Source organism: Schistocerca gregaria, chromosome 3 (genome assembly GCF_023897955.1).
Source record: "Schistocerca gregaria isolate iqSchGreg1 chromosome 3, iqSchGreg1.2, whole genome shotgun sequence".
Classification (NCBI taxonomy): domain Eukaryota; kingdom Metazoa; phylum Arthropoda; class Insecta; order Orthoptera; family Acrididae; genus Schistocerca; species Schistocerca gregaria.
Window position 1 is genome coordinate 496,414,611 of NC_064922.1, and position 23,956 is coordinate 496,438,566.

The window sequence follows — 23,956 nt, forward strand, 5'->3', positions numbered from 1 at the left end:
TTCATATTGCCAAGTGAATTGAGACGACGAACAACTGAATTTAGCTTCCTACGAAATACAGGGTGACAGCTATTGTACTGCAAGAAAAAAAAAACGGAAATTATGTACAAACTACGGCGTGCACACATTTTATTCAACATGTAAACATCACTAGAGATATTCGGATTTAGGTTATTACATGTTCGATACCATCAGTGGCGATGATGTGGCGCAGACGAATAGCGAAATTCTGCATGACCCGCTGAAGTGTCGGAACAGCGATGCTCTCGAAGGTCTCCTGAATGGCTGTTTTCAGCTCAGCAATGGTTTTGAGGTTATTGCTGTACACATTGCCTTAAATGTAGCCCCAAAAAAGGAGTCACATGTTCAGATTTGGAGAACATGGCTGCCAATCGAGGCCCATGCCAATGGCCTCTGGTACCCTACAGCTAGAATGCGGTCCCCGAAGTGATCCTCCAGGACATCAAACGCTCTCCTGCTTCGATGGGGTCGAATTCCGCCTTGCATGAACCACATCTTGTCGAAATCGGGGTCACTTCGGAAATGGGGATGAAATCATCTTCCAAAATACTCACGTACCTTTCGGTGGTCACCGTTCCATCAAGGAATATCGCACCGATTATTCCGTGACTGGACATTTGCACACCACACAGTCCTCCATTGAGCGTGTTCTCGATCTCGGAATGAGGATTCTCAGTCTCAGAATGTACCAATTTTGTTTATTGACGAAACCATCCAAATGAAAGCGGACTTCGTCGCTAAACCAAGCCATGCGCATACGCATACAACGGTGCAGTTTGAACGTCCTAACGTACTGTCACCCAGTACAAGACCTAGTGCTACGATACTGACACGTTACTGGTCAATTCAGAATACACTGCTGGCCATTAAAATTGCTACACCACGAAGATGAGATGCTACCGACGCGAAATTTAACCGACAGGAAGAAGATGCTGTGATATGCAAATGATAAGCTTTTCAGAGCATTCACACAAGGTGGGCGCCGGTGACGACACCTAAAACGTGCTGACATGAGGAAAGTTTCTAACCGATTTTTCATACACTAACACCAATTGACCGGCGTTGCCTGGTGAAACGTTGTTGTGATGCCTCGTGTAAGGAGGAGAAATGCGTACCATCACGTTTCCGACTTTAATAAAGGTCGGATTGTAGCCTATCGCGATTGCGGTTTATCGTATCGCGACATTGCTGCTCTCGTTGCTTGAGGTCCAATGATTGTTAGCAGATTATTTAATCGGTGGGTTCAGGAGGGTAATACGGAACACCGTTCTAGGTCCCAACGGCCTCGTATCACTAGCAGTCGAGATGACAGGCATATTATCCGCATGGCTGTAACTGTAACGGTTCGTGCAGCCACGTCTCGATCCCTGAGTTAACAGATGGGGACGTTTGCAAGACGACAATCATCTCCACGAACAGTTCGACGACGTTTGCAGCAGCATGGACTATCAGCTCGGAGACCATGGCTGTGGTTACTCTTGACGCTGCATCACAGACAGGAGGGCCTGCGATGGTGCACTCAACGACGAACCTGGGTGCACTAATGGCAAAACGTCATTTTTCCGTTGAATCCAGGTTTTGTTCACGGCATGACGGTCGCATCCATGTTTGGCGACATCGCTGAGAACGCACATTAGAAGCGTGTATTCCTCATCGACATACTGGCGTATCACACGGTGTGATGGTATAGGGTGCCATTGGTTACACGTCTCGGTCACCTGTTGTTCGCATTGACTGCACTTTGAACAGTGGACGATCATTTCAGATATGTTACTACCCGTGGCTCTACCCTTAATTCGATCCCTGCGAAAACATACATTTCAGCAGTATAATGCACGTCCGCATGTTGCAGGTCCTCTACGGGCCTTTCTGGATACAGAAAATGTTCGACTGCTGCCCTGTGGCAGGTCATTCTCCAGATCTCTCACGAATTGAAAAAGTCTGGTCAATGGTGGCCGAGCAACTGGGTCGTCACTACTCTTGATGAACTGTGGGATCGTGTTGAAACTGTATGGGCAGCTGTACCTGTACACGCCATCCAAGCCGTGTTTGACTCAATGCCCAGGCGTATCAAGGCCGCTGTTACGGACTGAGGTGGTTTTTCTGGGTACTGATTTCTCAGGATCTATGCACCCAAATTGCGTGAAAATGTAATCACATGTCAGTTCTAGTATAATACATTTGTCCAATGAATACCCATTTATCATCTTCTTGGTGTACCAATTTTAATGGCCAGCAGTGTACATACGAAGTAAATAGCTACAAGACCTAGTGCGACGAAATATAAGGGAAAACATTGTGAGAGTGACACGTTATTGGTCAATTTGAAATACGAAGTAAATATCTCATTCATGGCATGTCTCAGGGAACCTATTTCTTTCGACTGTTTGTCATTCCGACAGGCCTGTTCTCGCGGCTGATTATCCAGAGCGGTAACTTCATCGGGTCCTCAGCTCCCCTGGAAGCGGCTCGTAGGAACGCCTTCAGACTGGGGGCTGCCCTGGGCTTCGAGACGGATGACTCCCAGCAGCTGGTGGACTTCCTGCGCTCTGTCAACGCTACGGACCTGCTGGTGGACAGCTCACTCATACTGACAGACGAGGTTTGATGTATGATTTTGGCAGTCATAGCATCATCTAATGGTGCATTTTCGACAAATCCACATTCACATAATGACTAAAGGGATTAATGTTCTGAAGTATATGCAAAATATATGTTTAATTGGTATCACTCCAGCAGCAGAGACAGTATCCTTATCATATGTATGTATGTGTCGGTTACAGCAGCATACTGCAGGATCGCCTGGAACAATTTCATGAAAATTTGTAACACATATGATTGACTATCAGTAAAAATACGTTGTTGGGGTAAAACTGCCATCGCATCCTTATCGATAAGGTGGGATATGGAGGGGAAGATACGTAAAAGTAATCGTAAACGAACTGACGTGTGAAGAATCCGTGGTTTTCAATGGTGCTCATCTGACTGATGGAATTTCTGTGGCATTTCACTCCTAGGTGGTAGGCGGGAGTGAGTTAGGTTGGAATTTGGGATCTGACGGGTTGACGCAAGATAGTCCAAAACGGCGAATTTCCGTGTCACATTCATAGTATTCATTGTTGCCTGGCTGAATGGTAACAGTTCTGTAGCCATCTGGCTCATGGCGGAGGTATAGGGTCGGATTGGGAAGGGAGTCACGTCTAAAGCATAAGTTTGGAATGTGTGGAACAGTTTTAAAAAAAGTGGTACTCATATCGATCATCTTCTGTCTGTATGTAAATCTGGGATTAGAAATGCATAGCATTTCTACGTGCATAAGTAGGTATGAGAAGTTGTTGATAGAGAGAATTAGTATGAATGATAGGTGTTATTGTCATATCTAAACGTTTTTGTGGTCATTCGTTCATTGGTGCTGTTCCCTACACATTTCACCTCTCCTGTGGAGGAGGAGGGCGTGAGAGTGGCTGGAGTGGCAGAATTAGAATTAGGGTGAAATAAAAATAATCAATTAGCAGAATATACACTTAGGTGACAAAAGCCATGGGACACCTCCTAATATCGTGCCTGACGCCCTACTGCCCGGCGAGTGCAGCAACTCGTCGTGCTGTGGACTCAACAAGTCGTTGGAAGTCCCCTGCAGAAACATTGAGCCAATGCCCCTCTATAGCCGACCGCAACTGCGGAAGTGTTACCGCAGCACGATTTGTGCACGAACTGACCTCTCGATTATGTCCCATAAATGTTCGTTGGGAAACATGCAAGGCGCTTTGGGTGGGCAAATAATTCGCTGGAATTGTCCACAATATCCTTCAAACCAATCACGAACAACTGTTGACCAGTGGCATGTTTGGGAAAATGAAGTGCATAAGTGGCTGCAAATGGTCTCCAAGCAGCCGAACATAATCATTCCCAGTCAATGATCGATTCACCTGAACCAGAGGACCCATTCCATTTAATATAAACACAGCCCACTCTATTATGGACAACTTGGCGTCGTGGGGTCTGCTGCACCGCCGCACTCTAACCCTAAGATCAGCTCTTACCAGCTGAAAGCGGGTCTGATCTGACCAGGCCACGGTTTTCCAGTCGTCTGGGGTCCAAACGATATGTTCACGAGCCCAGGAGAGGCGCAGGGGCTATTAGTGCTGCTAGCAAAGGCAGCCGCATCGGGCGTCCGATGCCATAGCCCACTAACGAAAACTTTCGCCGCACTAACATATGTTCGTCGTTCACCGTACATTGATTTCTGCAATAATTTCACGCAGTATTCTTACAAATTGACAACTCTACGCAAACGCCACTGCGCTCGGTTCGGTAAACGACGGCTGCCGCCCACTGCCTTGTCAAGTGGTGAGAGGTAAGGCCTGAAATGTGATATTCTCGGCGCGCTATTGACACTGTGCGTCTCGGAATATTGAATTCCCTAACGGTTTCCGAAGTGGAGTGTAGCATTCTTCTAGCTCCAACTGCCATTCTGCGTTCCGAGTCTTCTAATTTCCGTCGTGCGACCATCATCAAGTCGGAAGCCTTTTCACATGAATCAGTTAAGTAAAAATTGCACCACCCTCTTATACCTTTTGTACGCGATACTATCGCAGTCTGCATAAGTACATATCGCTATTCCTTGACTTTGTCACTTCAGTATGTTTAGTGAAAACGTACATACCATTAGACGACTTTCGGATGCTGACACTTGGCGGTTCTGGCCCTTATCTAACGTGTAAACTCACACTGGGCTGTTTGAGAACTGAACAGGGACGCTACGGAGTTTAAGAGGACGACAGTATTTATCGGCAGAGGGATAGCACGTTCCGTCTCTGAAACTGAATATACATTTAGCATCACGATGCTGGTAGAGCGTAATAGTATGTACAACATAGCAAATGGTCTGCCCATACACTTGATTTTATTTAAAATTAATTATAATACTCCAGATCGTAAGGTACATTTATTAAAAAGTGACCGGTTTCGATCATCACTTGATCACCTTCAAACCTACAATTGTAATAGGGGACACAAATTAGAGGGATAAATTAAAATAAGTTATCATTACCTATAAAATTACAAAGCGCAGTTATACAAATATTAATGGATTAATTTGTGAAAGATAAAGGTATAATTTGGTAACAAACACAGTCCTCAACTTCTGCCCAGTGGAGCACGGCAGCCCCCCAAAGCCATATATCCCTAATTCTTTTGAGCAGTGTCCCAGTTTCTTGCAGCCGTTGCTGTAGTCAAATGAAAATGATATGTGGTGTCATAATTAGAACGGTGACTGAGTCCTCCCAGTTGATGTGCATACCTTGAAGTGTGATATTTAAAAGTTATCCGATCTTCAAACTAATTTCATATTCAAACGTTGCCCTAATGGGTACGGTTCTAAACATTCATAGTGGTGTATGTTTGTCTTATATCGTGGCTCCCTACCACTTTCGCGCAACGACGCTCTGAGCGTGTTTTTTTAGGGAATTGACTAGTTTGAACCTGGGACCTGTTGCTGGTAAGGAGACGCCAGACCACACATGACATGTAGAATTCAGAAGAGTTCAGTGAGACTAGCGATGATATAACCAAATACTAAATGATCTCAGTGTCAGCTCCACTGCACTTCCTGTAAAAGAATCTTAATACTAACTAAATTTAGAGGAAGGGGTTCAAGGCTTTCCTATTTTTAGTTAGCTGGTAAAATAACGTCGAAAAAGCAGTTAAGTTTACCACTGGAAATTTTATTCTACTCACAAAACATTGTTTATAAATTGCACTATTGATAAAAGGAAATGTTTCAATACAGGATGGTAAAAACCAACTGCGTTCAACAAAAATGTGAACGAATATTCCCTGGGTGGGTTTCCAAGTTCGACAATGGATCGAAGTATGAACTACGCCATATCACATCTATAATCTAGGTTTAAATAAAGTTTCACAAAAGAGAAAAACTATCAAAATGGTCTACAGTGACCCTCAATTATCTTTAATAACTTATATAACTTGCCGTAAATTACAGTGGCTGATGTGGCTTATCAATAACTATATAACAGAAAAATCATCGCGTTTCAGATCTTTACTTCAAGTGGCAAATGTGAACACCATGAGCTTTAATTGACGATCGACACTAGTATTACGCAAAAAGGAGGTGTATCAGATGAGACTTCTACAGTTCTGAGTGAAGCTTTATGCGCTGTTTTGCGGCATCGCGTGCGTTCATTACCTTGTCGGTGTTCGTCAGGGGGGCGGCGTCCGACGCAACAGCCATCCAGCTCGCCGTCTCGGAACTAACTCTCCTCTCCTAACTTTTCCTTACTACAATTTACCGAAGTTGGTTTTAAAAAAACTATCTGGCTGTGTTTTCATCTGACCAATCAGGGTCTCAATGTTAACCTTAAGCTCCGCCTACAAAAATTCTGTCTATCCAATGAGAAACGTTATCTTTTCGTGGTGGGGCAATGTTTTTAAAGTTTGCAACGTAACAGACACGCGAAAAAGTCTCACGCTAAGACCTGCAGCTGGTGTGGTCCTTTTAGCGTTATCGTGTTCTTCTGGAGGGCTCTATCTTTTAACATGGGCTGGGGGGTGGTCCTAATGTAACAGACACGCGAAATAGTCTCACGCTAAAACTTGCGGGTGGTAGTGGCCATTTTTGTGTTATCGTAAGATCTAAACTGTTTTTCTGGAGGGCTTTATCTTTTAACATTGGCTGGGGGGTGGTCCTTGACGTAACAGAGACGCGAAAAAATCTCATGCTAAAACGTGTGGGTGGTAGCCTTAGCGGTAGGCTGCCGACGTGGGTGTCCATTCTGTCCCTTATCGTAGGGCCTTCTAGCTTAACACGGTTCTGCTCTCGGCTTCTGTTCTCGTTTCTCCCCTCTGAACTGCGTCGGTTTCACGGTGGGAAGGTACGACATGCATTTAGGCATTCTTTTGTTAGTCTGTGGTATTCCATTTGCTCACTCGTTACTCGTATTACTTTGGTTAATTTAATGTCACGATTTATTCGGAGCTATGTGACGTACTACTGGATTTGCTTATCATGTCAGGGTTTTCATGGAAGGTGTTGCATTTGCCTGACACCTTACATGGTTCCTTATTAGAACTTCGTCTGTCAAGTCTCCTCTACAATGGCTAGAAGCCTGTAATAGTAATTCTGTGTAAGTAGATCCACTCGTGGCAGTAAATATTTAGACAACGCAAGATTTTCATGAGACTGGCAATAAGGAGCCCGGTTACGAGCACCAGAATAGCTGGGAACAAGAAGAATATTTTTCATAGACTCACATTTTGTTAATGCACTGTTTACAATGTGGAAGTAACAAATGTAACTATTCCGAGAACAAGTTTTTGGTTTCAGGAGAAGCTGCTATACTCGTATGCTCTCTGGTCACCGCACATCGAAGCAGAGCATGAGGGTGCTTTCATCTCAGAACCTCCAATCCAGCCGCTCATCGATGGCCGTTTCCTGCAAGTGCCCATCATGACAGGCGTCACTTCCGCTGAAATTGGTACGTATCTACAAAAATTATGCACCAGAGGAGTGCACAATATCCGTAAAACAATGTAATTATATTAGTACAAACTTCTGGGATATACCGTAATCACCTATAAAATATTAATAGTTTCATTGTAAACTACAGTGTGATTATAACTAAAGGTTAAGGAGGCCTACATATGTAATCTCGCGTTGCTAAATGAATGAGTAAATGCAAGCGCGGTCCTATTTTCCTATTTCGGTTATAGTTGTACATGGTGCTGGTTGAGCCCACCAGCTCTTTGCTTGCGGCCTGGCCCGTGTGGTAGAGAGGGTCACCCGACGGTGGTGCTTAGTACTGATCAGAAATGAGCTCTGTATACTCTTTTGAGGGATATGACGTCATTACGAACTCTATCTCAGTGTGCTCCAAGGCTCGAATACTGAGTCGTCGCCACTGCCCATCTGTCACTGGCGTGTGTTGTCGGGTACAAGTGGACTCAGATCGATGGCCTCGCAGTTTGCTCTCTTCCCCCAAACAACCCAACCCACAAGTAGACTAGACTCGCTCAGAAACGAGAGCGAGTACACGAGTTAGCAAGTTTAGGCGCGGATTCGTGGCATTGCCGCTACATACACACCTTTTTTGAAAGAAATTTCCGTTATTAGTTTGTAAATTATTATCAGTTACTTCAAAGACTCATGATTTCGGCTTTATATCCATTTTCAAGAGCAGTGTCCAACCTGTCCAAATGGCATAAGCAACCATTAGGGCTGAGGATCATTCTGTACTAATATAATGAATTATCAGTTATCAGCGAATACCATTCTATACAGGGCGACTCACCTAACATGACCACTGGAAACATCTCCCAAACTACAACAAACACTGAATAACCAATTCCGCATATCGAAAGTGAGAAGAAGGGCTGGTGTAAATGGTTAATACAAACCACTGAGAAATGCACGGAAGTATGATTTTTCAGAACGTACTTAGGTTTTTTTAAATAGTAACCTACTATTATTTTTACATTTAAAACCACATAAGTATGTGTTGGAAATCATACTTCCGTGCATTTCTCAGTGGTTTGTATGAACCATTTACACCAGCCCATCTTCTCACTTTCGTTCTGCATAACTGGTTATTCAGTGTTTGTTGTAGTTTGGTAGGTGTTTCCAGTGGTAATGTTAGGTGACTCACCCTGTGTGTGTCTGTGTGAGAGCTATTCCAGTCATCACTCCTGTAATGGAACACATTTGGAACTGTGTACACTGCGTCAAGCAATTTTCCTCTTACACCCTGTACAGTCTCACAAAACACAGCTTCGTTAGGCCATCTAATCTCGAGAATCGGCCTTAATGACTTGTTACTCGTTTCTCATCTTCCATGGTTACAGTAAGTCACCACTAGCCTTGATATCCTTCATGCTTCACTAAAAGAGAAAAAGTCGAGCATGAAGCGACTGCGGCGTCACAGTTACCAGATACGTCATACTCGTGGAACTACGGTGGGAACAACGGAAACGCATTTGCACTCATGTAGCAGTCGTGCCTTGATGTGTAAAGTATGCCACCCGAAACATTAGCCTAGGACTCTCTCCATTTCTGATCTCAAGTGCTATCCCCATACCCCTAGATACTGTATCCAATCACACCACTGGCGGCGGAGGACGGGGCGGTCGGTCGGTGCTGATGAACCCACCAAGGCTCGGGGATGGAGTCTCAATAAATAACCAGATTTGGAACAGAGGAAATAAAACATAGGTGTATCAGTGATTGCAACTAAAAAACATTGTGACGCTGACTAAAAAATACACTGATCTGTACACAGCGACGCTTTGCGTTAATTACATTAATAATAGCCGCTAATGAGGTTCCAGATGACATTCTGTATACTAAAGAAACGACAACTAAACACAGGAAATATGTCAGGAAAACGTCAAGAAACGTAGAAACCATGTTGTGACATAAAAGTAAATAGGTATATACTAAGATAGTATCTGTTCTTTCGGACATGTCCGAAAGAACAGATACCATCTTAGTATATATAATATAGTTAAGGTTCACCGGCCACTTGACCATCTTCTTCTGTGCGAATGCACAAACAGTGCCCGAACTCTTACGGGAATCGGCAACGCGCCGAGAGTAATGAGTATAATGGGCGGGGACACTACGAATGTAGTGCGGGACAACACATTGAGAATGTGGTTTTCGCGGGAGGCGTGCCAGAGATAAATCCCTGCAGTCACTCTATCCTCTGTGTCCTCGGTGGCTCAGATGGGTAACCGGCACGGTAACTCAGCGTGTTCGGTCAGAGGGTTAGCTGCTCTCTGCAATAAAAAAACTGAGTGCATGAATCAACAACGAACTTCACCGTTGTCATGGGACGTCCGCAACGAACAAGAACGAACAAAATAAGATTTAAAAAATAAAGAGATGGATAGAGCGTCTGCCATGTAAGGAGGAGATCCCGGGTTCGAGTCCCGGTCGGGGCACATATTTTCATTTGTCCCCGTTGACATATGTCAACGCCTGTAAGCAACTAAGGGTATTCATTTAATTCTATAGTATTTAGGTGTTATAAAAGTATTCATATAATACAATATCTGGAATCAAACAGTACACGTATGATAACATTTTGTAATGTTTCTAACAATGCTAAGTTTGAATCTTTTCAAATAAAGGAAAACCTACTGATGATTTCGGCATTGTCGCTGAAACTAGGTACGGAACGAACATTAAACAATAGTGTTTTGCAGCAAGGCGAACCCACAATCCCATATTGTTCTTTTCGCAAACATGGACCAAACGGAAGAATCTCAAGATACAAATCAGCTTTCGTTCTTTACAAAGCCTCCTCACCGAGTGCTGCAGTGATAATGCTACGGCTGCAATTCCCGATCATGTGCACCATGTGTGCAACAACAATAGCTAGCGATGACCATGGTATCACTTCCTTAGTTTGCATGTGTCAAGCCAGAAAATGGACTTGCAGTGTGTGTTGGCAGATGAAATTTGTACTGTATACTTGTAGTGGCGCTAACTATGAGAACTAAAAGAATTACTGCCGATTTCGACATGAGAGTTGAGATCACTCCATTGTCAGCTCGCCAGCTTGACGGCTCAGCAGGCCTAGCCCGTGGCCCGTAACGGCCATGCTGTGAGACACGGCCTGAGCGTGCTGAAACCTGCATCGTGCACGAATCTAGTTTCGGAACTTACTGCTGTCTGTTTTTGTTCAGGTTTTGGGATACTTAACCAGCCCGATAGGATCAACACTCTCAACAACCAGTTCGTGGAGTCGGTGGGACCCTGTCTGCACCTGTCAACAGTAGAGGAACAACAAGCTGCAGCAGCCAAAGTGAGGGAGTTCTACTTCGGCAACGACACTATCTCTGCAGATAATCCAGACGCTCTGGTGTATGTGAGTAATAGTTACGTCTACTAGCGTGCAGTGGGAGAACTAAAGGACTAATGATCACGCATGTCTGAAATTTTGCACCGTACCTTACATTGCCAATTGAGCATTATTTACGGGCGGCAAGCCATCACTATTATTTACTAACATTTAAGTTATTTTTAATGTTTTCCGTTTTTAACTTAAAAAATCTCATGGGAGATCAGGAAAGGATAGGTACTTTATTTTAATTTCTATAATAATGTGTCACATCACCACAAATTCCAGAGCAGCCACATAGGTGTAGATGTAGATTCGAAGGCTGAAAAACTGCAATAAATGACTCCTAGTATTTTAACACATCAGGAGAAAAATCAGGACAGACAATTTGAAAACGTCAAATACCCATTGTGTGCGACTGTTACTTTATTTATCTTTTCTTAAAAAATAAAACATTATACATTTTCACTGTAGTACAAGAATCCATGTGCTACCACAAGAAAGAAAGCAGGAAGGTCGATTATGATTTAATGTGCCGTCGACGATGTGGTCGCGTAATTAGAAACCACTGACAGTTTAGAAAGAGTTTCGGGAGAATGTATGTCGTTGCAAACTTTACAAGACAAAATTCTTACCGTAGTAATTTTGATAACCCGAATCACCTTTAAGTGGGGTGGAGGAAATATTGACCTGAAAAATGACGAGATCTGCATTGCTTGACAAAAAAGGTGAAACACCCAGGCACCACGATAGGATCTCAGTGGAACTTCGAAAACGAATATGCGATCAGCTGGTGTGTAGATGATCAGAGTTGCAATTCTCTGTAATAGGTGGAACGACCACCAGAGTGCTGTAATGTTGTTAATGTTTCATTTTGTTTGTTTTTCTGGTAACAAGGGGCGTGAACAGTGTCAGATGTTGGATTATAGTTGTCAGGAACACGAAGAAGCTGCATACTCATGTGAGACAGCGTTATCAGTTGCTGCTGGAGTTTGAAAGGGATCTCATTGTGGGTCTCTACTTGGCCGGCTGGTCGAATCACGCAACATTCAAATTTTTGGGAGATCATTCGAGTGCGACAGTGGCCTTACATTGGAATGCTTGGGAATGTGAAGGTATGTTTACTCGTTGATAAGATTCCCGTAGACCAACACAAAGAAGCCTCGCAATTTTGTACGCCAAGCACATTATAACCCCTTTACATCTTCGTTTGCTTTCCGAAAAAGGTAATGCACTCCCCGCAAGATTCTGTCTCGTCTCACACCATTGATTGCAGACTAGAAACAGGCGGACTAAGGAATTACCATCCAGCGCGTAGGCTCCTGTCAGCACCACAACACAAAGAGTTGCGTAAGGAGTTGCAACAGCGTGACCAGAAAAAATGGACTGCTGATGAAAGGCTTCGTATTTTGTTCAGCGGAGACTCGTCGCCGAATATGGAGCTGACCTGATGAATGGTTCTATTCTTCCAATGTTCAAGACAGAGACACGGAGTCATGCTGTGGGGACCCATCGGCTATGATGTCAGACCAAGACTGGTTGTGATAGAAGAAACTCTCACGGCACACCGATACGTCATGGACATCCTTCACCCTCATGCTTTATCTCTCATGTGACAGCATCGCAGTGCTATATTTCTACAGGACAATGCTCGTCCACACACGGCACGTAACTTTATGTACTGTGAGAAAGATGTTAAGCAACTCCCGTGGTTAACAAGATCCTCAGATCTGTTCTTTCCACATCCCAGAGACTCCTCTCCATGGGGATCCATAGATAAAGATAAACGTAATGTAAAAATGTAATAGAACTTTTTTGGGACCACCTCGGACGTAAACTCAGTCCCAGTGTCAGTATCAAGTATATCAAGAAGCAGTTAAAACAGTTGTGGGCAGGTTTTATGGCACTCTCCACAACAGAATCAGAGCATCACCCACGCCAAAGGAGGTGTAGCGTCATAGTCATAAGTGGGATAATGCTGCCAAGTTCTTTCTGATTCTGATCAGATTTTCTAATCGCTAAAACATCGCGTACCCCCTCAAACCATGAATTTTGTTGTCGTTTCCTCCTATCCCTCTGGGCGCTTCAGTTTTTTGTCAGGCAATGTATTTATTTTAAAGAATTTTGATGGTTCTGAATCTGCGACTGACCGCCACATTCATGTGTTATATACGACAACACAAAATGAATATATGTGTTACAAAGGACTATAACTATATAATGCCTCGCGATGTATCGCTAAGGATTTTAGAGGATGTAAAAAGCCGTTCAAAATTTCGATCTTTATGGGTGTCATAACGGCATGGATTTTCGCACATTTTTAGATCAACGTCTTCTTACTGGGCATTCCGACGCTACGTTCTGCTCTTAACACTTCGATCTCTGGACGTGAAACCTGAGGATTTCTGTTTATAGGATTATATGAAACATTCGTTTGTGCCTGTTTTACCGAAAATCTCGTAATTGCACAACTCAAAATGTGCGTTGCTAACGCGCTCATGTCGGTGATTCCACATATACTCCAGAATCTAAGGCATGAATGGATTATCGCTTAGAAGTTGTCTCATATAAAACAAATATGAAGTATGAAAAAATAATTTTGAACTTTCTTTTATATTCTCTGTAAATTTTATTCATATATCGCTATGCACTGAACATTTACAGGAGTTTGTAATAGCTATATTAATTTTGAGTACGTTTTCTTCTTCCAACATCGAGCAGTATTCAATACGCACTTAAAAAGGCATAAATCGGTTCATCTGTGGAGCGATACTGTTTTATTCACTGTATTTTTCTATCCTTCAGACTGTACTGAACTCAATAGTGCTTCTATGTTTCTCTCTGAAAGAGTATTCTCGTGGTATTCTGCATGTTACTTTGTGCTCATAGAGTCTAACGGTCACACACTTCAATCCTGTCGCCATTACAACTTATGTAACAGCTGTCTTACTACACAACTGCCCATCGAATGCAAATAAATTCCATACTTTCATTTGATGTAAATGTAGTCTTAAGAGAACACAATTAATGCAAATAAAGTGCAAAGTTTGCTTGATTCATCTCAGTATCCCTATGATACAAATAACTAGTTACTTTTCTTTCCTTGAGACAGTTCAACCTCGACAAGGGAAGTTTCGAGCCTACTGACACTCTCGTAAGGAAAGTGACTGAAGTCACTGACTTGCCAGTGTTCTATTATGAGTTTGACTACCGCGGTGAACATGTGAATGCCACGGAATGGGGTAAGTACAAAGAACTTCAAGGTAACGTGTTTACATGTAGGCCATAGGCGGATAGTTGACGAAAATTAAGTTTAAGTGTACTACTAAAATTGCAGATTTCTTTATCACAAGATGTAGTTTGAAAAAAATCATCTACAGTCAAGATCTCCAATTATCTATCCGTTGTTCCACCCCTTTTTTGTCTAATTTTGCGCTTTCTTAACGTACTAGGTCCTCGATGAGCTTCTCAGTCACTTAATCTCTTCGTAATCACCAACTTTGTCTACGCTACTAACCAACAGTGTCACTAATTCAGCCTCACCAATCTCAGAAGTAAATAATTTTATTCTAAACAACTTCACAGATTCCAATACAGGAAATAATCTTGTATGGCTCATAATGTATCGCACATTGCTTCACCTGCAAACAGAATTTTCTTTTACGAGAAAAAACGCTATATTTAGGAACGAATACCCTACAAATATTGTCGTTTCTCAGTTTAAAATAACGACATCACTTATATTTTACGGTTTTGCCTGTGTAAATATGTTCAAACAGAAACATAATAAAATATATAATTGTGTTGTGACTCAGTTCCTATATTATCAGTATACGTGCGAGTCGCATGTTACCAGCCAAGCGTCCTCTCTCGTACATTGAACTGTTTTTACAAATCCGCCACCGTCTCCTGCCCGCTCTGCTGCGCTACTGTACGCATCAGATCGGGATTAAAGATGCATGAAACCTCAGACACTATTTCACAGTTTTTATTAGAATTGGAAGTTTGCTGTTACTAGTTCGTCTACCTTTGTCTGTATCATAAGGGTCGACACACGTCCCCTAAAATCATCACCCCCCCTCCCCCGCCAACCATCCTGTACCCCACCACCTCTCTCTCCAGCGTTGTTACTGGAAATGGTAGCACAGTTAAAAGCAGTTAATAAGGAGTTGCATGGTCTATTATAAGCGCAGTCGATACAGCAAAGTGTGGATTTGTCAGCTGTGAGTAACTGATCTTTTCTCTTGTAGCCCAACCTAGTATGTGGTAGCGCCTGTGGAGGATCTTAGGAGTTTGGCAGAGATGGAATGACGGTCTGACATGGAATTTTGAGGGTAGCAAAATTAAGATTAACTGGAGAAGCAAAAGCTTAAGAGTGGTGTACAGAGGCTCTCAAGGGAAAGGAGACATCTGAAGAATTTAAAACGGGGTTAGTTCAAATGTATAGGAAGCATAACAGTCCCAAATATTTTAGAGAACAGTTTGGCATGGCACCGAAGCATGGTGAATCACTAGAAGAATACGCGAATAGGATAAGAAAGATTGGCGGTTGTACATACTATTGGGGCAGAATGTTTTGGTGAATGAAGTAATTTTACGGGAGGCTGGGAAGAGGATGCTTGACGCATTTTTAAGAGGTTTGTCTTCGGAAATATCACTAACAGTGCAAACAGGGGCTCTGGCTGATTTTTTCACTGCTGACAGAAAGCGTCAACGGGAACCTTAGGTCCAATTACAGGCACTCCCAGTAAAATTACTCCTATATGTTATAAAACCGTATGCAGAGGTGAATCGTGCGGTGACATGAGTAGTGGGGAAGAAGACTTGCAGGATGCTGATGGGCATATGTGTCGATTGCCAAGGGGACCTGGTGGAGCATAAGCAGTGGAAGCCAACATGGAATATATTGCATGGAATCGGCGATAAATCTTTCACGCTCCTGGAATCAGTGGACATGGATTTTTTCCTGGGTACGTTTCAGTTCAGACAAGGTGTATAAACTGTACCGTATGAGAGTCAGTGTTATGAGATGATTGTGGAGTGAATTTTTTCCATCAGAATTGTGCGAAAATTGAACTTTTGGCGGAACGTGAGGGAAAAATGTATGAACAGGCCGAAACTGTTGCCAATGTAGCGATGTCACAAGGGGAATCTGTCGAGTATCACAAACCACTTAAACCATGAACAATCACACTAAGAAAGTTAAGTCTAGGCTACCGGTAAGGATGCTGTGTGTGGTACAACCGTTGGAAGTAAATGAAGTGTTGGATCAGGCAACTTGCTTAGTTCAATAGAAGGGCTTCATGCAAACAAGAGGTAAATGCGGAAAAAATGGTACCTGTGTTATTGCATAATTTCAGTGCCAAGGATTTATGGTTAACACAAGGGTTGTTAATGGCTAACAAGGATATCCTGGAACAGCAAGAAACAAGTCGAATAACTACTGTTGTAGTTTAAAGATTTGTTTTTTTTTCCAAAAGGGCCTTTGTCACCAGTGCATATTATGCAGCACCAAATACACAGCGTGAATCACTGATTTACCGCAAAACATATAGATTACTGAGGTAATTGCAGCCAGTTCTGGAGGAAATCATCAATCAGAGATTAGTGAGGAGAGTAATCCCTTAATCGGGCAGGTAGGTTAGTAAATTTAAAAAAGGAAATGGATAGGTTAAAGTTAGATATAGTGGGAATTATTGAAGTTCGGTGGCAGAAGGAACAAGACTTCTGGTCAGGTGACTACAGAGTTATAAACACAAAATCAAATAGGGGTAATGCAGGAGTAGGATTAATAATGAATAGGAAAATAGGAATGCGGGTAAGCTACTAGAAACAGCATAGTGAACGCATTATTGTGGCCAAGATAGATACGAAGCCCACACCTACTACAGTAGTACAAGTTTATATGCCAACTAGCTATGCAGATGACGAAGAAATTGAAGAAATGTATGATGAAATAAAAGAAATTATTCAGATAGTGAAGGGAGACGAAAATTTAATAGTCATGGGTGACTGGAATTCGAGAGTAGGAAAAGGGAGAGAAGGAAACGTAGTAGGTGAATATAGACTGGCGCTAAGAAATGAAAGAAAAAGCCGCCTGGTACAATTTTGCACAGAGCACAACTTAATCATAGCTAACACTAGGTTTAAGAATCATGAAAGAAGGTTGTATACATGGAAGAAACCTGGAGATACTAAAAGGTATCAGACAGATTATATAATGGTAAGACAGAGATTTAGGAACCAGGTTTTAAATTGTAAGACATTTCCAGGGGCAGATGTGGACTCTGACCACAATCTATTGGTTATGAACTGTAGATTAAAACTGAAGAAACGGCAAAAAAGTTGGGAACCTGGATAAAGTGAAAGTACCAGAGGTTGTACAGAGTTTCAGGGAGAGCATAAGGGAACAATTGACAGGAATGGGGGAAAGAAATACAGTAAAAGAAGAATGGGTAGCTTTCAGGGATGAAATACTGAAGGCAGCAGAGGATCAAGTAGGTAAAAAGACGAGGGCTAGTATAAATCCTTGGGTAACAGAAGAAATATTGAATTTAATTGATGAAAGGAGAAAATATAAAAATGCAGTAAATGAAGCAGGCAAAAAGGAATACAAACGTCTCAAAAGTGAGATCGACAGGAAACGCAAAATGGCTAAGCAGGGATGGCTAGAGGACAAATGTAAGGATGTATAGGCTTATCTCACTAGGGGTAAGATAGATACTGCCTACTGGAAAATTAGAGAGACCTTTGGAGGAAAGAGAACCACTTGTATGAATATCAAGAGCTCAGATGGAAACCAAATTCTAAGCAAAGAAGGGAAAGCAGAAAGGTGAAAGGTGTATATAGAGGGTCTATACAAGGGCAATGTACTTGAGGACAATATTATGGAAATGGAAGAGGATGTAGATGAAGATGAAAACTGAGACACGATACTGCGTGAAGAGTTTGACAGAGCACTGAAAGACCTGAGTCGAAACAAGGCCCCCGGAGTAGACAACATTCCATTGGAACTACTGACGGCCTTGGGAGAGCCAGTCCTGACAAAACTGTACCATCTGGTGAGCAAGATGTATGAAACAGGCGAAATACCCTCAGACTTCAAAAATAATATAATAATTCCAATTCTCAAAGAAAGCAGGTGTTGACAGATGAGAAAATTACCGAACAATCTGTTTAATAAGCCACCTTTGCAAAATACTAATACGAATTCTTTACAGACGAATGGAAAAACTAGTAGAAGCCGACTTCGGGGAAGATCAGTTTGGATTCCGTAGAAATACTGGAACACGTGAGACAATACTGACCTTACGACCTATCTTAGAAGAAAGATTAGGGAAGGGCAAACCTACGTTTCTAGCATTTGTAGACTTAGAGGAAGCTTTTGACAATGTTGATTGGAATACTCTCTTTCAAATTCTAAAGGTGGCAAGTTTAAAATACAGGGAGCGTAATGCTGTTTGCAATTTGTACAGAAGTCAGATGGCAGTTATAAGAGTCGAGGGACATGAAAGGGAAGCAGTGGTTGGGAAGGGAGTAAGACAGGGTTGTAGCCTCTCCCCGATGTTATTCAATCTGCATATTGAGCAAGCAGTAACGGAAACAAAAGAAATATTCGGAGTAGGTATTAAAATCCATGGAGAAGAAATAAAAACTTTGAGGTTTGCCGATGCCATTGTAATTCTGTCAGAGACAGCAAAGGACTTGGAAGAGCAGTTGAATGGAATCTACAGTGTCTTGAAAGGAAGATATAAGACGAACATCAACAAAAGCAAAACGAGGATAATGGAATTTAGTCGTATTAAGTCGGGTGATGCTGAGGGAATTAGATTAGGAAATGAGACACTTAAAGTAGTAAAGGAGTTTTGCTATTTGGGGAGCAAAATAACTGATGATGGTCGAAGTAGAGAGGATATAAAATGTAGACTGGCAATGGCAAGGAAAGCGTTTCTGAAGAAGAGAAATTTGTTAACATCGAGTATGGATTTAAGTGTCAGGAAGTCATTTCTGTAAGTATTTCTATTGAGTGTAGCCATGTATGGAAGTGAAACATGGACGATAAATAGTTTGGACAAGAAGAGAATAGAAGCTTTCGAAATGTGGTGCTACAGAAGAATGCTGAAGATTAGATGGGTAGATCACATAACTAATGAAGTATTGAATAGGATTGGGGAGAAGAGACGTTTGTGGCACAACTTGATCAGAAGAAGGGATCGGTTGTTAGGACATGTTCTGAGGCATAAAGGGATCACCAATTTAGTATTGGAGGGCAGCGTGGAGGGTAAAAATCGTAGAGGGAGAGCAAGAGATGAATACACTAAGCAGATTCAGAAGGATGTAGGTTGCAGTAGGTACTGGGAGATGAAGAAGCTTGCACAGGATAGAGTAGCATGGAGAGCTGCATCAAACCAGTCTCAGGACTGAAGACAACAACAACAACAACAACAACAACAATAACCCCCAGGTGGGGGTGTGGGCACAAATTGTCCGAATTCCCAAAAAAATCAGAAGATGGATCACGAAAAAATAGGTTTCGTTGCGATTATCGACACTTGAGAGCCATACGCCTTGTTAACATCATAGAAACTATGTACTATTTAGGCCACTGCAAGTATGTTTCGACGATGGGCTCAAAAACAGCTCCTATCAACTAGAAGTAGCTCCAGAGAACTGACTAAAAACAACATGTTGTTCACCTTGGAAACATTAGCAGTTCTGGAGGGTACATTTTGGAGTGAAAAACGCACCTGCAACGTTTCAGAGATTGCTGGACGGGGTTATGAGAGGTTTAAAAATACATCAATGCTTGGTGTATCTTGAGTTGTCTTTGCGAGTGACATGTGGCAGCACATAAAACACCTATGGGAGGTATTCTTAAGGTTCAGGAAGTTCAATGTTGAGTACAGAGAAGCGTAATTTTGTGTTAAAAGAAGTGGAATACTTTGGTTGCATTCGTTTTAAAGGTGGGGTTGAGGTGTACCAAAGGTTAATTAAAGCTGTACATGAATATCCTGTACCTGAATCGTCAAAGACACTGCAATCGTACCTTTGCATCACGAATTATTCTAGAAGGTTCGTAAGAGGATTTTTAAGTACTGCCACGACATTATTGCAATTGCTGGAGACGGGGTTCACACTTTGTTTGGCCAGAGGATTGTCAGTGTGCTTTTGAGAAGGTGAAAAACGCTTTGACGACGAGTTGAGTCTTAGTGTTTCCGAATTTCAATAAAGAATTTTGTGTCACGCTGTGCATCCAACCATGTATTCAGTTAGGTGCTGAGTCATGAGATAGAAGGAGTGGAACATCTGGGGGCCTACGCATCAAGGCAAATGAAATCAGCTTAGAAGAACTTCTACACAACGTGAAAGGAAATGTGGCACCTTATGAATGGAATCACCTATTTCAAGTGCTATCTCTATGGAAAGAAGTTCAAAGTGGTAACAGCTCATGAAGCGTTGAATTATTGTTGGGGGTGAGTAGCCCATCTAGTAGGTTGACGCAATGTGCGGTACGACTGGGTGTATTTCATCTTGAACTCATACATAAATCTGGAAAGAAATGCGGGAACGCAGATGCAGAGGGATTAAGTAGGCAAACAGCGGTATTACAAATAGGAGATAATGAGCTTAAGTAACAGCAGACAGAACAGGATATGGATGACGAATGTAAACAGTTCCATAAACAGTCTCAGTTTTGTGTGCAGAATGGGTTCTGTACAGAGAAACTATGTTGGGACCTTGGAAATTATTTAGGGAGATGCATGATCGTATGTTAACGGGTCATGTGGGATATGGAGGAATAGAATCTCGGAAGTGGATGAATATGTGCGGAATTACATATAGTGTGCACAAAAGAGGATTTGTGTCGTACAAGAGGACCATTGCTGAAGTTACGTGAAGCATTAGCATCTTTTCAATTGCTCATTAATATTTCAGGTTCTTTCAACAACACGCCTGCAGGGAACAATTTCATAGGCCATTTTTCGAGATTCATGTAAATGGTCACGACGCCCAGCCAACAAGTAGCAACAAGCGTTAGTAAACAATTGTTTCCTGACGTTCAGGGTACCTGTGACGATAGTGACAGATCAGAGAACTAACTTTATGTCTGAGAACCTGTCCTCTACATCATCAAGTTAATGGAAAAGTGGAAAGGGTTCACTGAACGACAGGGAAAATGTTAGGACACCATGTGGACGCACACTATACCAATTGGAGTGTCACGAATATAGGATTGTCGGCGTATGAGGTAGTACACTGAAGAGCCAAAGAAACTGGTACACCTGCCTAATATCATGTAGAGCCCACCGCGAGCACGCACAAGTGCCACAACACGACGTGGCTTGGACTCGATTAATGTCTGAAGCAGTGCTGGAGGGAACTGACATTCAGAATTCAGCAGGACTGTCCATACATCCGGAAGAGTACTAAGGGGTGGAGATCTCTTCTGAACAGCACGTTGCAAGGCATCCCAGATATGCTAAAAAATGTTCATGTCTGAGGAGTTTGGTGGGCAACGGAAGTGTTAAATTGAGAAAAGTGTTCATGGAGCCACTCTGTAGCAAGTTGGGACGTGTGAGGTGTCGAATGGTCCTGATGGAATCGATCAAGTCCGTCGGAATGCACAATGGATATGAATGGATGCAGGTGACCAGACAGGATGCTTACGTTAGTGCCACCTGTCAGAGTCGTACTTAGACTATTAGGAGCCCCATATCAATACAACAACGCACGCCTCAAACCATTGCAAAGCCTCCACCAACTTGTACGGTCGCCTGCTGACGTGCACGGTCCATGGATTGATGACGATCTCTCCATACCCCTACACGTCCTCGATACAATTTGAAACAAGACTCGTCCTACCAGGCAACATGTTTCCAGTCATCAACAGTCCAATGTCGGTGTTGACCGGCTCAGGCGAGGCTTAAAGGTTTTTGTCGTGGTGTCATCAAGGGTACACGAGTGGCCCGTCGGCTCCCAAAACCCATATCGATGATGTTTCGTTGAATGGTTCGCACTCTGACATTTGTTAATGGTCCAGCACGGAAATCTGCAGCAATTTGCAGAAGGGTTGCACTCCTGTCACGTTGAACGATTCTCTTTAGTTGTCGTTGATCAAGTTCTTGCAGGATCTTTCTGCGGCCGCAGGGATGTCGAACATTTGATGTTTTGCCAGATTCCTGATATTCACGGCACACTTGTGAAATGGTCGTACGGGAAAATCCCCATTTCATCGCTACCTTGGAAATGCTGTGTCCCATCGCTCGTGCTCCTACTATAACACCACGTTCAAACTCACTTAAATCTTGACGACCCGCCATTGTAGTAGTAGTAACCGATCTAACAGCTGAAGCAGACACTTGTTGTCCTGCATAGGCGTTGATGAACCGTAGCACCTGCCTATTTACATACCTCTGTACTTGAATACCATGCCTATATCAGTTTCTTTGTGCTTCAGCACATATGGCCGCAAGATGCCGTCACTGTCGGACACGTTAAAAGCCAGGAATGGTAAGACAGGAGAATCTTTTAATGAGGTCACGAGAATGATAAGTGAAATAGGGTGCGCAGTGCTAATACGAAGGCACTAGAGAAGCAAGAAAAAGCAGTTAGCCGTAAAGCAAGATTGACACAGTAGAACGCTGGCCAACGAGTAAAATTGTCAATTTTCTACACTCCAAATGGGAAGACGAAAAATTTTTTGCAAAATGTCAAAGGCCATACCAAGTTGCGGAATCTGTTTCACCGACTAATGTCAAGATCCACTCGCCGACAAGGACCACAATGGCACACGTGGAACTTGTTAAAACTTTCTGGGGGACTCCAGAGGTTATTCCAGGAGTTTTGAGGGTGGAACGAAGGAAGAAAGCGAAAAAGTAGATGCATAGGAGCGAGCAGACGAACCAATGAGAGGACGTACATGTATATTAAGGCCTAGGAGATAAGATTTATATTTTGGTTTATTAGGTATAAGTCGAGTATTGCATAATGGAAAGCGTGGGCGAGGGAAACTACTGCGAGGCAGTAGAGGACTTTTGTGAAGAGGAAAGGATAATAGTTACTCCTGTCCTCAGGTTGTGTGCTTTAGGAAATAAGATAGATAAAGCATGGACCGTAGCCGTACCATTGGTCATCGTTGGAGTGGAAGTGTTGCTCAACCAACTCTTGGAAAAGGGAGTGCTATTCGCCAAGGAAGAAGATTTAGTAATCAACAGCTACTACTGGGTGATCTAGTTGGTATTTAATGCATTGAAAATGCAGAACGAGGCGAGAAGACCAGACAAAGCTTTCGACAGCTTCAATTCAGGTATAAAGAGCCTCTGAGTGCTCAAAGGAGCAACGGGATAAATGCGGATACATGGGGGTTATGAGAAATTTGGAGACGAGATGACGTAGGTTCTGGGGATTATACTGCATACATGAAGGAAGAGACGTTGGATCCACGCGGAAGGTCAGCTTCTGAAAACTGTGTTCGGGACAGCTTACAAGGAGGAAATCAGGAGGACCAACGGTATGGTGGAAATGGTGACAATCTGTAGAACAAACAACGCAGCAAACGAGTGGCACACAATGCAGATCGCAAATTAAGTCAAAGATTTTTTAAACAAAACCAACGTCTCTTTCTCCTTGTAAGCGGGCACTTGGAAATGGAGGAAGCGGAGTTACAGAAGTGGAAAGGACTGAAGTTGCGGATTGTCCAAACGGTATAGGGAAGAGGGTCAGAACTCCTGTGGTGTAAAGTCACTGCTGCGTCAGAAAGCGGGAGAGTATTGCACGAAATAGGTGATTAAGCCTAAGTTGCACTGCCAACACGTAGAGGCACATTGGTTGCACTCTGCCCTCGATAAAGTGAAAGTACTAGCCAGCTGTGCTTAGGGAGAGCTCACAACAGCGAAAAGAATGAAGAAACAGGGCGGATTGTATTGCTAATATACAAGACATTATGTGAAATAGCGGGACCTACGTTCATCTGCCTGCCACAGTTTTTCGCATGACCCTTCTGAGCATTGCGCAGGCTCAGTTGTATTGGCGAGAGGAAGCTATGGAAGCGATATCAACGACGAATCTATCTGGTT

The 23,956-nt window shown here is 42.8% G+C and overlaps 1 protein-coding gene across 5 annotated transcripts in view; it reads left to right on the plus strand.

Annotated features, from left to right (window-relative positions):
- The window catches only part of LOC126354065 (juvenile hormone esterase-like), a 285,547-nt gene that overhangs the window by 24,488 nt on the left and 237,103 nt on the right, over positions 1–23,956 (plus strand). For 2 of the 5 annotated variants that reach the window (XM_050003434.1, XM_050003433.1), the window contains exons 5-8: positions 2,424–2,623; positions 7,367–7,517; positions 10,726–10,907; positions 13,993–14,122. The exons of 2 other annotated variants lie outside the window; for them this stretch is intronic. In XM_050003434.1, the coding sequence (XP_049859391.1) occupies positions 2,424–2,623; positions 7,367–7,517; positions 10,726–10,907; positions 13,993–14,122 (663 nt within the window). The remainder of the gene's footprint in view (positions 1–2,423; positions 2,624–7,366; positions 7,518–10,725; positions 10,908–13,992; positions 14,123–23,956) is intronic. One more of the 5 variants, XM_050003435.1, reaches the window with a different exon arrangement.